Source organism: Acanthisitta chloris, unplaced genomic scaffold (genome assembly GCF_000695815.1).
Source record: "Acanthisitta chloris isolate BGI_N310 unplaced genomic scaffold, ASM69581v1 scaffold15280, whole genome shotgun sequence".
Taxonomy (NCBI): domain Eukaryota; kingdom Metazoa; phylum Chordata; class Aves; order Passeriformes; family Acanthisittidae; genus Acanthisitta; species Acanthisitta chloris.
The window spans coordinates 113,164-127,539 of record NW_008653481.1 but is presented as its reverse complement, the minus strand read 5'-3'; the positions used below and the strand labels follow the sequence as shown (position 1 = coordinate 127,539).

At 38.6% G+C, this 14,376-nt stretch overlaps 1 protein-coding gene across 3 annotated transcripts in view; it reads right to left on the bottom strand.

Annotated features, from left to right (window-relative positions):
- Positions 1-14,376, bottom strand: part of LPHN2 (latrophilin 2) — a 127,078-nt gene that overhangs the window by 30,437 nt on the left and 82,265 nt on the right. For 2 of the 3 annotated variants that reach the window (XM_009081226.1, XM_009081241.1), the window contains exons 4-7: positions 14,226-14,376; positions 6,059-6,355; positions 5,410-5,513; positions 4,382-4,567 (exon numbers count right to left, since the gene is read on the bottom strand). The exon at positions 14,226-14,376 is cut by the window's right edge and continues 641 nt beyond it. In XM_009081226.1, the coding sequence (XP_009079474.1) occupies positions 4,382-4,567; positions 5,410-5,513; positions 6,059-6,355; positions 14,226-14,376 (738 nt within the window). Of the gene's footprint in view, positions 1-2,753; positions 2,793-4,381; positions 4,568-5,409; positions 5,514-6,058; positions 6,356-14,225 lie in introns of all 3 variants that reach the window. The other variant, XM_009081234.1, reaches the window with a different exon arrangement.

Genomic DNA, 14,376 nt, shown 5'->3' with positions numbered 1-14,376 from the left:
ATTTTCAACATTAAAATATTTTCCATCCTCTCGCTGGATTAGCAGGAATAGAAGTGCAGCTAGCCACTAGCATTGTGCCATCTCTAAGTGGTAAACATGCAGATTTGACTTGTTTTGTGTCAGATACAAAGATGGTATTATTAATGTGCTAAAGAATGTAAAAATAAATGCCAGGAAGTTTTGCCTGAAGCTTTCATCTTAAAGTTAATGTCAAAATGTGTAACTTCTATTTAAAAATACTAATGACAAAATTAGCATTCTGCAGTTTAGGCTAAAATGACAATAATACTCTTCTGGAAACTGAGCTCAACTAATGCAGCCATAGCACTATAAACTACTTGCCTATGACAAACTGCCTTCTTTATTACAGGAGGCATGAAATGAAGCTGAGTCAGTGGATATAAATTAGCCTTGGCCACTCTCACTCCCCCTCCTGTTCCTGTACCTGTTCATAGATACTTAAAAAGATTACCAACTCCCATTCCTGCACAAAGGTCAGCTAGAAGAGGAAATCAATAGAGCAAACAAGATGTCCACTGACTGTCCCTGTTATCAGTGAAGGCAAAACTGTAAAGCTGAATAAAGCTGCCATTTTCAAAAAGTTTTACTTGTAACAACTCTATCATCATGTTTTAAGGTTCATTAAGCTGCATATAAAGTAACAGTAAATAAGGAAGAAGAATAATTCAGTGACATGATTACATTATTTTTACAAAATAATCCAATCAGAGTAATCAGTTAATCAATTGAAGGCAGGCTTTTACATTAATGCATAATGTAGCTGTGCACCGAGTATGCTGTGCATTGAGTACACCATGCACTGCTCAAACACCCTGTTTACTCTGTCCCATTTACCTACTCGTAATGTGTCATTAAGCATATCTATAATTTGTTTGATCAATTTAAAAGCATTGGAAATGGAAACAGAACACATAGTACAAACAGAAAAATGTTGGTCTGGAATACTATATTGTGCAAACAAATGAATAGGAAAAGTTGGTCAAGGCTATTGTCAGAGCAAGATTAATTAGCCTAATCCATTTTAATATCCTCTTTCTGTCTGCATTGTGAGCCACCACGACCTTCCTGGCAGGTGGAAGGTACTTCGAAGTGGCATTAAAGCCTTTTTTCTTTCTCTAATGGGAGACAGAATAGTCAAAATGCTCACACTGATACTGCTGTGGCCATTAACTAGAGTGGAACAGAAATTGGTCTGCAGAGGCCAGATTCATTAGTCACCAAGAAATACAGATTGGAGCCTCTAATCTGAGGTACAAATGAATCCTCTGTCACAAAGTAGGAACTTGCTTCATTTGCATAGTGTAAGTCAGCTTTTGATTTGTAATTTCAAGAGGTTTATTAGTCTTATCTAAGCAGAGAAGCCCATTTGAGACCTACAGAAAATGACACCAGCTGGAAATTAAGGTTCTGCTACGGTTTCCCGTGTATTGCCATACAGAGCTGATGGTATGCATTCATTAATATGATATGCTTTTTATTTATTATGGGATAAACTAAGTCCATATTTTTCTTGTGGAAAATGATCACCTGCCCAGGAATATTCCTGAGGTCCTTCTCCTCTTGAACAGAGGCGAGTGGGCACTGGGAAAAACCCCATGGCCCCTGTGACACAGCTCCTCTCCCATTCCTGTTTACTAATGAAAAGGAAGCTTAACACCCCACTCGACTCAAACCATATCTACTGGATTTCCCTTTACTATTAAAAAACCATTTTCTAATAAAAAGCTATTACAATTATTATTATTATTTGAGAAGTGAATTTCTCTCCAGATCTTTGTCTCTTTTTATCAAATTTCTGTGTAACTTGGACATCTCCCATCCACTTTCAGGGCTTCAGGATAAAAGACAGGAGCGCCCTGTACAGAGAAATCTCTCTTCAGTAAGAGTCTGAATTATTTTATTATGTTGCAAAGTATTTCAAAGTCTTTTTCAAAAATCATTCTTACATTTCATCCCAGAAGGTACAAGTAAAAATCAGTATTTTAAAAGAAGCTTTGAAAAAAACATGTAATAAAATTTTTCAGAGCCAGACATGTCTGTTCTGGGACTTTTTTCTCTCCTTCACAGGCACGAGGTGGCATTACTGGCATTGCACTGCAGAGCAGGAGCTGGTCACTACGGACAATCATACTACACCAGATGAAAGGAACTGGAAATCAGGCAGCAATGTGTTACATGCCTTCCATACAGTCTGGTTAATGGGACACATGGCAGACATTTTACTAGTGAAGTTAGAGAAATGTTTGTCTTTGCATTTTATCCTGAAGTCACTGAATTGTAACAATTCTTAAAACTGTAAGAAAGAATGATTTTACTAGTATAAGAATACACAAAGAACAAAGCAAGCTATGTAAGGTACATTTTTCACACAAGCAAATTAAGTCTACACAGTCTTTGATATAAAATTCCACCAAGCTGAAGTAATTCCTTTAAGTTGCCAGCTTTTCCCCTACCCAAAGTTTTATTATGACAGAGATGTTACTTCCAATTCAGATAATAACCATTTCTGCTCTTTTAGTTTTGAACAAGTTGAGGTAAAAGAGGTATAAACTTTGATCTGAAATTTTTTTTCTAGGTGTTATACCTGTGCAAAGCCAACATTTGTAAAGTTGATATGGGGCACAATACACATTTATCAAAGACTGAAATACATAGGATCATGCAGCAAGATGATAAAGCGTGGCAGGTTGCTGAAGCAGGGAGAAAGCAGGGTGACAGCACAGGAGAGATACCTTAAGGTAAGCCCTGCATGTCTTCTCTCGTTTTTGGAGCTTTTTAGTAAGGAAAAAGAAAACCAGAAGTTAGACAGATTCTAGAAAGCTTCAGAAATAGAAAAATAGTACCCTGGTGTTTCAAATCTCAATTTTGAGCTATAGCCTGGACATTAATCTAGTTTCTGTCCACAATGACTACAAAAAAACATCACACAGGAAATGTTTTCCCCAACTGTGGTTTAAGCCCAGCTGGCAACCAAATTCCACGCAGCCGCTTGCTCATTCCCTCAATAGTGGGATCGGGAGAGAATCAGAAGGGTAAAAGTGAGAAAAATCATGAGTTAAGATAAACACAGTTTAATAGGTAAAACAAAAGCTACACATGCAAGCAAAGTAAAACAAGGAATTTATTCACTGCTTCCCATGGGCAGGCAGGTGTTCAGTCAGAATCCCGACGAAAGCAGGACCCCACCACGTGTGACACTGAACTTTGACTGTTCCCCCATTCTTCCTACTTCTCACCAGCTTCACATACTAAGTATGTCTTTTGGTATGGAATATCCCTTTGGTCAGTTGGGTTCAGCTGTCCCAGCTGTGTCCCCTCACAACTTTCCATGCACCCCCAACCTCCTCGCCAGCATGGCAGTATGAGAAGCAGAAAAGGCCTTGACGCTGTGCAAGTGCTGCTCAGCAGTAACAAAAACATCTCAATTACCAACACTGTTTTCAGCACAAATCCAAAATACAGACCTATACTAGCCACTGTGAAGAAAATTAATTCTACCCCGCCAAAACCAGCGCAGCAACCTTTATACAGTGTCTAGATATCTTTTGCCTGAATGGTGGGATTTGTATGAAAAGGTCAAAGGGGAAAAACCCTATGTGGGTACTTGATCTGTCTCGGGGAAAACTACTTTAGGGGAAGCTAGGCATTCTAAATAAAACTATTGCCAAAATAACAGGGGCGTGCAGAGATCTCTATATAGGAAGATGAAAAAATACTTCATTTGTGGCTTGCTGACTAGGCTGATGCAAGGAAGAGGCTGCGAAACACAGCATTTCCTCTGAGAAAAAGAGGAATGGTAGTAACACTTGTGATTTGGACTTACATGTTTCCTGGAACATCATTCTAGAGAAAACATTTATTTGTGTTTTAGATATCTGTATTAAGACATGTTAATAAAGATCAATTATAAGTCATGTTGGTGTCTTTAAAAGGCTAAGAAAATGCTATTATTCTGCAGGGAGTCAGATTAAAATAAAACCCTGCACCTATGCAGAATCCCACTGATTTTATTACATGTTCAGGGTTAAAAGGATCACTGGATAAACACGCTGATTTGTTACAGAATTTCTGAGAGCTAATACTCATTTCCCTCACACTAGTTATAATGCATTCCAGATTTTAATATGGGACACAGCCATGTATTTTAGAACCAGTCAGCTATCATGAATTATATCTTATTCCCTAAAGAAGGTAATTGCAACTTTCTGGTGTGTATTTACTGCTGTTTTCTCTTATATGTGTATTCCAGAACTGTATGCACACAGGGACAAAGTATAGATTAATATTTCTGAAAGGAAAAAAATACGAAAACCAAGGGCAACGGTTATCCCAGCAGGAGGAGCTGATGAGAGGTGTGTACCTTGTTATAACTCCTTCCAGCGGAGTCTTTTTCACTGGGCCGCAGTTCCTGAAGTTGAGCATCCAAAATGTCCACGAGCTGTTCCATCAGCCTCACTGATGAACTAACATCGCCAGCGAAGACTGGTCCTTTGGTGTGTTTAGCCAGTTCATTGGCCAGACTAGCAGCATTTTCTCCACTTCTGATCTGAAATGACAATTTATATTATCTCAGCAGGGTCCCTTGTTCTGCTTGCGGCTCCTAATTCCAATTCCCTGTGTACCTTTGTTGTGGCGAAATAACCATTTGCACATACATTGAAATCTGTAACTAATTGAGACCAATAACGCTCTCTTTATCTCAGAAGATTAAAGGTTCTTAGATCCGTGACACACAAAAGCAGTTCTTAACAGCCATCAAAACCAGAAATCAGGCTGGGACTTTTGGGCCAGATCTTCTATTCATCCTCACTTTCATTTTACTGCTATTATCAGACAGTAAGAAATCTATTTGTTCATACCAGTGCTTGAGGCATTTGAAAGTCAAGTAGCCTGGTACTGACAACAAATTATCCAGTTTTCATAAACTTAGTAAATCTCAGTAGGGAGGGAAAACACAGAAAGTGGTTCTGCACTCTAATCATACTGTTATCAATGCACTCAGACAAAAAATCTATTCATTACAGTGTAATTTTTACTGAACAAAAAACCTTGCTGTATACCACAGGTTTTTTCTGTGTGATTTATAGTATTTCATTTATTAAGCAAATACTTCTTTTGGTTTTTGAACACCAGCAAAGCTACTTTGTTTTAAACAGCAATGAGAACATGTAATCACCAATTCAATACAAAAACTCAGAGGGAGGGTGTACCAAAACACACATATGAACCTAACTGTTGGCCAATGCTTTGCACATGAAGTACACATAACTCCTTCTGCTTTAAATGAACACAGAATAATAAAGACAGCTTCAACAAACTGAATTATTTATGTTCAGAGTTAAAATGCTTAATCACCAGTGTACATCAGATTAAAGGGTTTCAACCAACCTTCTGAGCCAGCTGATTTACCCAGTGTGAGGTACAGTTGCTAAGATCAGGGCCTTTGGGGTTCCACATTCCCGTTAAGACCACGCAGAGATACGAGGCAGTTCCTACAACAGATGTAGAAAACTACAGTGAAATGGAAACCATTTTTCTGCATGCATTCAGGAAATCAGCTACACTGTGCTCCTAAACACTCTCAAATTCTGAATGCTGCTAATGGCAGTAGTTGACAATAACTGACAAAAATGTAAGGAAATAACATAGATTACAAACAGCAACTAAAAAGTCAGTGAAAAGTACCAGACATTTTCTGCAAACAAACAAAAAGCCCTTGATTTTTCCTGGAGCTCATCCAGAGGGGAGCTCATAATGAGAAAGGCAGCTGTAAGCATATTCCACAACAGTCCGCAAGCAATGCCCTAAAATTTGACCTGGATTCTCAAAAGTGCATGCGGAAGGTAATTCTGCAGCTATGCCCAAATGACGCTTGCAGATTATAACTTGACCATTGCCTGTAGACAGTGCATTTTCCAAGTAACAAAAAAATCATATGACACAAAGCCTAAGATTTAAAAAATATTCATCATGAGAGAGCTGCACATCACTTTTGAAATGTCTGCTTGAAATCAAGATGCATTTTTAAAGGCAGTACCTCGTGTTCCTTTGGGGCAAGGGCGTTCAACCATCATTCCTCTTTGTGTCTGAGGCCAGCTAATCCCCCTGGCCTCAGTTGGTTCACAGAATCTCTCTGGCAAAGGGAAAAAACTTGTCACAGGAGGAATTTTGGTTGTGGAAACGGGTGGTGGCGGTTTGGGTCCTCTGCTTCCTTCCTTTGTTCCTCCAGCTAATGTTGTACTTATGGAACTTTTCTGTGATGTAGTGCTAGTGGTTGACACCGTGGTTTTGTATAGCTCTGCTGAAGAAGTTATTGTCACTGCTGTGGTAGGCACTGCACAGAGAAAATCAGAGTAATAATAAAGTAAATTACTTCAGAATTATATATAAAAAACGTTATTTAAAATTTATTTAGGTAGCTTTAAAGGATTCTCTGGTGTCTCCTTTCCTTTATCTTAATATTACTCTTATTGCTATTCTGGGTGCTTAAGATATAACTTTGACTGACTTTTTTTTTTTTTTTTTACTCCCAGCTCATACCAGTATGACATTTCAGAACATTCTCCAAATAATCTCTTCTGCAATAAAAATTGATAGCTACATTTCTAAAGGCTAAAAGGCAGTACTAGTGAGTTATCAGTACATAACAAACACGCTTAAAGCAATTAAAGATTACTTAATTACTTTTGCAGCAGGAACAACTCAATAGATAGAATCATTTGAATCAGTGCGCCGTAAACAATGTAGCCCAGCTCTAACAACAAAGGCAGTGGACTGTAACTAACAAGACCATTTTTAAAAAACAGACCCCAAAACTTCAAGTCACCCAGTACACACCTTCCAGGGCAATAATTATGATAACATCTTCCTACCATGCAGTCATTCTGGTTGAGAGAGCTGCAGCATGCCCCATTAGCTCCAAACAGAGACAGCATGTACACGCTGCTCTCCTGTTTGAACGTTTTGGGCCTGAACATCATTCTTTGATAAAGCAGGTATGAAGAGATAACTCATTCAAACTGGTGGCAAGGACTTAGTTTCATCTTTTACAAAACACTAGGACTGGCTTAGGCAAAGCCCATTCTGCCCAGGCTGTGCAGCTGCTCCTGCCACTGATCCACAGCAGGAACACATTGCTGGAGCTGCTGAGGCCTGAGCTGCATGGCCTGAGCCATGCCACAGGTTTTGAAGCTTTGGAGAGATAGTACTTGGTAAATGCTAACAGTCTGGAATGTCTGTTCAACACCTTCACATGCATATTGAGAAAAAATGCAAGTGAGCAAACTAACTGAAATAGTTATCATTACTTACTTCCAAATTTTCATTAGTGTTCACAACGCTTTACAGGCACATAAAAGCACTGATCCTTGTGCTGAGAATAATTAAACTCATATACAATATTTTTGGCTTTTTTCTTTCTTTTGTTTTTCATCTTTTGCTAGGTCCTTGAACTTTGACTTATTGGATAATGCAGCTTCTCTAAATTAAATCATAAACAAAATAAAAACAAAAGAGCTGTCTTGCTTTCTTTCAGCATTTTTAATTTTCTGTTTTGAATAATGTTGACTTTAGGTACTTTTAGCATTTCAAAACTTTTTCGATTATGTTTCAGTTATAACATATTAGAGGTCTCAAATATGAATTTATCTTTTTATTGTCACATGAATTTAGAGTGGATTTTTGGAAATCACGATCTGTTTTGAAAGACTAAAGGCAAAGATGTGCTTTTCATCCCTCTCCTGCTAACAAATGAGAAACTTCTCCAGAGTCTGTCTTCTCTTGAGTCTCGTTCTTGGCTGCTTGAACACAGCCTGTATAATTGTGCTGAACTCAATTGGTGCAGCAAGCTACTACTGAAATCCTCAGATCTGTTCTGCAAGTGCTTGCCTGACATCTTGTGAAACTGCTCTAATTTTCTTTTGATTACAATGCATTCAGCCTTCTAGTGCTTTCCCAATTAACATTTGTCAAAAGCATTTGCAATCACTTGCACAAGTGTCAGGCAAGGCCTGCTGAATCAGGTCCTGGGGAACAGGGAGGTGGTGGGGATGGAGAATGATGCAGGGGACAACCAATTACTACTATCCATCCCCTAATACATTGTGCTAATTAGTACATATTTAATCACTGAAATGTTTATTAGCATTATTGCAATTACTACTCAAAACCTATAATGTCTAGGACAGTTTTGTCTCAGGAGCAAAATATCACTGTCAGAATTTGTAACAACACTTTGAAGTTCAGCAGTGAGGTAACGATTTTCAGAACATTATTTGGTGTTGCACCCTGAGCTAAAATAATCCTTCTGCCATTACACAACTTTAAGTAGAACAATTTTTGTGCTATCCTTCAAAATCAGTTTCAAAGCCTATCACCCATGGTTCAAAAATGACCTGCATAGTTTAGCAGTAGTACATACTTAGAAAAATATTTATAATCTCACACTTTAGGAGAAAGACTTCAAATCACCTCTCTCAAAAAACTGAAAAAATTACAGGTATTTTCTAAGAGATTTTCTTTAGAATTAAATTTTAAAAAAGGAGAAGTCAGTATATTTAGGAATGTACCAGGAAACTTCAGACAGTGCTGGAAGCTGAAGGTGGTTGAAAACATAAGAAACAACTGAACACATCACTTTAAGGAATGTATCAAGCTTTTAGAAGGCAGGTCATTTTGCTTTTAATGACCTGTGGGCCATTATTCTGAGCTGCAAGAAGACACATCATAGCTGCCACCACCTGATGTGTCTCATTCTGAAAGCTGAGGGTGGTGGCATCTGTGGGCTCCCATGCACTGCCTTGTGAAACACTTTACCAATATAAAATACTGGCAGTGATGATGAATATGTCACAACTAAGAAGAACAATAAACTCCATGGCAAGGTTATTAACCTATTCTTCTAAGTAGCAGGGGTGAGCCTCTACAGGGCTGAAGATATGCAATTTTTGTCCAGCTCAAAAAAAGCCACTTCTACAATCTGAGATTCTATTCTGGACTTTCTGACTAGGCTTGACATGCTTAGGAGAAAATCCAAACCTCTTCCACCTTCTTTCTTTTTTAAGAATAGGTGCACCTTATTATCAGCTGAAGAGAGTCTTAAAATTTTTAAAAAAAATTAAGAAAAGAGCAATAGGAAGTAAATCCAAAGACTCAAATTGAGGGTAATTAATTTACATTTGTTTCATGCAGTTCCTAACAGCTGATTTAAACATTTATGCACGCTATCTGTTACTAAAAATGAAGACACCACTGGAGTAAAACTTAACACCTGTTTAACAGTGTGATGTCTATAAAAGCATAACACAATCGCCTAGGACGGCAGGGGAATAGTAACTTTCTTTCCCCAACTGACAGTGAAGAGTAGATACAGAGAAGGCACACAAGCTATCTAGTAATCCTGCCAACAGGTTTCTATTCTAGGCAGGCATAAAGTAAGTTTTAAAAAAAACTAAACCAAGGCAAATAAAAAAATCCCCACCCAAAATACAACTCTGACCTTAGATTTCTGATTGTGTTGAACTGCCCAGATGATGTGCCCCTTCTAAAAATACTAATGGTTCCATTCTCACCTCCAGCATCCAGGTAATTTTAGAAATCGGCTGAATGGACTTTTCAGTTAAATGTATGCTTTTATAGGTCAAGTATTTCAGTGTATTCAGACACAGGAAAATCTATGTGCCCACCTTCATTTTCAAAAAGCATCATACACTGAGCTACTATGTAAAGCAACAGAGATCAGAAACCTGTGGAAATCATGATTTTCCTGCTTTCTGCTTATTACTGCTGTGTGCCTGTTTTCATGCTTCAGTGAATAGCAGGCAAGGCACTAAGACTCATGTAATTACCTATAGGTCCCTGCTATTATGCTAGCCAGTACTCTATTGACCCTGCCAAATCCTGTTTAGCTGAAAGCGAAATGTTTACACAGCCATTTATAAATTCATACCCCGAAAGTGATAACAAATTTCACCAAAATTTAGCAAAATACCTATGGTTAAGGAATGTGCTATCTGGTCCCCATTATGTTGTCTTTATTCATACAACCACTCTTTAATCAACCTGTAGTCTACCAGGTTTGATATAAATAGCACAGATGTAATTTACTTAAGAATTTGCTGCATGACTTTGTTGTAGATTCTTGGTGTTATACTAGTTGCCTATTATTTCAAGCCCTTGGTGATACTACTGTCTGAGTTTCTGTCCAGTACAGACTCCCAACATCCATATTTTCCTGCAGTGATCCAATAAAACTTAATGATGGGTATCATGGTACAAAAGGGGAGACAACTTCAGTTTGAATAGTTAGCGCAAATTGGGATGAGTGTAGATGAAATCTCTCCCTAATGCACTAACTCAGAACAAAAGGATTTATCTTCTTTTTGTTACCAAGGAAACCTTACAATGTAATGCCCATATTCGCTTTTTAGAGGGAAAATTCCCTTCATTCTTCCTGGTCTTTTAACTTAAAATTCCTTTAAAAAATCCTATTTCAGTGAGAATTCATTTGGTCCCTTGGTACTTCCTGTAGAAAGAAAATAACAAGACATACCCACTAAATTTACCAAGTATATAAAAACTCTCGTTTGTCTTGAATTTTTCATAGTGGCTTTTTTCAGGGCCTGCTATTTTTTATTTCATTTCTAAATTAAGGTTTAGATTTTTAAATGCTTTTTACACTTAGCCTTAGAAAACTTGTTCTTCTGCAACATTTGAGTGGAACGTATCAGCTGTAGCTCAGAAAACCATTTCTACATCTATACCAAAGCTGCACCATCTGGAGGCTGAATGTTTTACAACGTAGCATTGTCTTGCCAGACACCTTGCAAATGCCAGCAGACACAAGCACTGAGGAAATGGGAGAACTCATTGGAGAAAATTGCAGCTGGGGCATTTGCTTAGCATCAGATGTGCAGACATGGTGCTTAGGGACATGGTTCAGTGGTGGACTTGGCAGGGTTAGGTTTACAATTGGACTCGACAATCTTAAGGGTCTTTTTCATGATTCTGTGATATGTCTAAGTGCTATAATTCTCATGAGAAGCAAGAAGAAAAAACAATGTAGAAAGAATGAGGTTAAAGGGGAAGTTCTAAGGGCAGCAGACCCCACTGTCAGAGTACTAAACCAGTAGTCTGGCTGCAGCATCTGCAGTTTCAGAAATCTGAAGAGCTGTCCTGAAGATTAAAAAAATAAAGGATACAGGGAGCATGTAACAGGGACAGTTATAAGAGGAGAAAATGGTGTAGGTTAGCAGCAAGGGCAAGGTCAACATTAGGTTAATTACAGTGGTATTTCAAAGGATTCAACATGTAGATTTAAAAATGAAAGAAACAATGGAGAAACAAAGCCAGTTTGTCGTCATGGATAGGGCTCAAGTTTTAGCCCTAGGAGCAAATGCAAACCCTTGAGCTGAACAGTGCAACTCAAGTATGAGAAATTCATCTTTTAACTAGCAAGAAAGACTGTTGTTATTGAAGCACTTGGTAGCTGGACGTTATGGTGCAGACAAGAACTGATAGCCAAGACAGATAAATGGGGGGAAAAAACCCCAGCATGTGTCTTATCTATCATTATTTCTCCCACTGCAACAGAGGGAACACAGATTACTGAGTTTCCCACAATGGTCCCAAGTTAACCATTTGAAAAGAAAAGGCCATGACTTCAAATTCTGAGACACTGACCTTGTGACACCATTAAATACTTGATATTAGAGTACTGTTGCAAAAGATACTAATAGAAGGTTCTTGTGTCAGGTGACTTTAAGAATGCTATCCTAATACCTATATTGTTGAGTAGATGATTAAGAAATCTGAGTTGACCACAAAAAACACCAAACCAAACCAGAACAAAAGAAACAGAGAAGTGCCCTTCATCAAATATGCTGAAAAGCTCATCTAATTCCATGTGAGATTAAAGATCCAAACGTATTTACACATATAGATCCTTTGTGTAACAACACAAGGACTGAGCTTCAATTCATACAGATTTTATGCTGAAACAAAGAAGAACTGAGAATATAATACAAATAAATATAGAAGTAGAAACTGTACAGAATTTCTTCTTGCTTTTATAGCAGTACATCTCAAGGACAATTATGTTAGATAATTTTTCCTTCCATTTAGTATTTTTTAACTACAGGCAATTGGCTTAGGCAAAAGAGGAAATGAACTGAAACATATTCTTACATCTGCTATGTACAGACCCATACAAAATTAAAATACTGGGTATTTGCTCTATCTAAGGAGAAATACCATTTGTGAATATATGAATCACTTATTCAAATAAACCCAGTGTCTTCATATGGTTTCTATATTTTAAAAAGGCCACTATCAAAATATATTTACTGATGTCTAAATGCATTTAAAACCCAAACTCTTAACTTACTCAAAAATTCCTTCTCTGCTTTCATGGATGAATGGGCAAAGAAGCTCAGATGAGAGGCAAGCACCCTGCAGTGTGCCCTGGACCCCTTCTCGTCTTGGTCTGGTAGGAATAAACCATTTTTCCTCCTGCCTTGCATGTCAGCAAGGAACCCAGGAACAGGAAGGGGTGTTGGTGGATGCCCAAATCTGTTTCTGATATTAGATGGGATGTGGCCAGCACATGTACTATAACTTTAGATCTTGAAGACTCTCTCATAATAAAAACAATATGAAATGTATTACTGGAGACCTTAGGAGGTTTTACTAAAGCAAAGGATAGATTCCACAAAGCTTTTTCTCTCCCTGCTCTTCCTTCACACTTTTCCTTCTATGCAATAATTTAAAGATTAGCTTTTGTCACATTCACGGCAGCTGCCTGAACTGCAAAAGCTACTTAGAGCCTGCACCTCCATTTTGTCCTCTTACTCTTAAAGCTTTGGAGAATTTAAAAGGCATCTTCATCTCAGTTAAACCGAATGAAAAGTGACATGCATGAGAATGTATGAAAATGAAAGCTTTAATTTTTTTCTAATTACATAGGTGGATATGTCACTAAGAGCGTTCCCAAAGCCTCCCTGTGAAATGGACTAGCTTGATGTACAGAGAGCAAAGCTTGCCAGGATGGCTGTCCTCGCAGCTGCAGCTCAGTTCCCAAACACCTGGAACCTGCCTGAGCCTGGTTGTGGCTCGGGAGGTCTGTGGGAGACAAATCGGACAGCTCACACTTGGGCCTAGAGAGATCACTAATGTATTGATACTAAACTGCCCTGTTCTGCTGCTTCTTATGTAGTTTTGTACCTGGAAAAGCCATACATGTGTTGATATAATTTTGTGCACATTACAGTTTGCACTGCTGTGCATGAATCAGCTTCACTGAAGCAGGACAGCTACTTTTCATGTGGAGAAGCCATTATTACTCCTTTTTTGAAGTAGAAAAAACGGCTGCTAACCATGCATACCAGTTAGATGAGAGAAGCATTACCTTCATTGCTAAAGCAGCTTATCAAAGTTCTGTTCCTTGCTGCATACATTGCCTGCCACAGAGCATTTCTCTCAGTATTTACTCTCCTCAGCAGATGTTACTATGTGGCTGTGCCTGTTCACATGATTTTTAGGGATTTCTGAGACCTAAAGACCTCTGTTTTTCTTTCACCTTTTGACAACATCTTTCCTTTCAGGTAGCAGTTACAACTTCTACCGAGCCCAAATGCAATTTTAAGGGACTTACCAAGAAACCTGCTAAAAAGATGTCAGATAATCTTGTCTAACCCGGCATTAGAAACTGTGAATAGGGGGCTGAGGAAAAATACTTATGCTTGGTATTGTACGTTAACACCATACATCTCCTCTGGGACCTTCCAGCACACACTGCTCTCCGCTGCTGGCGCCGAGAAGTTAAAAGGTCTGCGTGTATGCTGTAATCAATTCAGAAGGCAGGTAACACCGAGCGGATGGGAACAGGCTTCCGGCACAGTGTGAACCAACTGGAACTCAGTTTAGCTACACAAGTCAAACTGATTGATGGTATAAAGCAAATAATTCCCCCAACTCATTCTCAAACACAGAAAAGCTATACGCTTGTATTAAAAAAAAAAAGTTATTCTATTTCTCTTCCCATGTTCTGCAAATTTGCCTTGCACTGCTGTAACGCTACACTGCTCAGCACGGCGCAAGCAAACAACCTCTCCTTGCCTTCCTGCCAAGAGCTACGTCTAAGACCAAAATATTGTAACACAGTTCTCTGAATGGAAACACAGAGATTCAAAACGAGAGTAAATTCTTACCTTGGGCAGGATCGGGTGGGCCAAACTCCAAAGAATATCGCAGAATGAAGTTGTTATTCCACACATACAGCTGGTTGTCTCGAGGGTTGTAATCCACTGCGGCGATGTACTGGTACTGGTTGGGGAAAGGGATGTCCACGTGCTCGCCTCT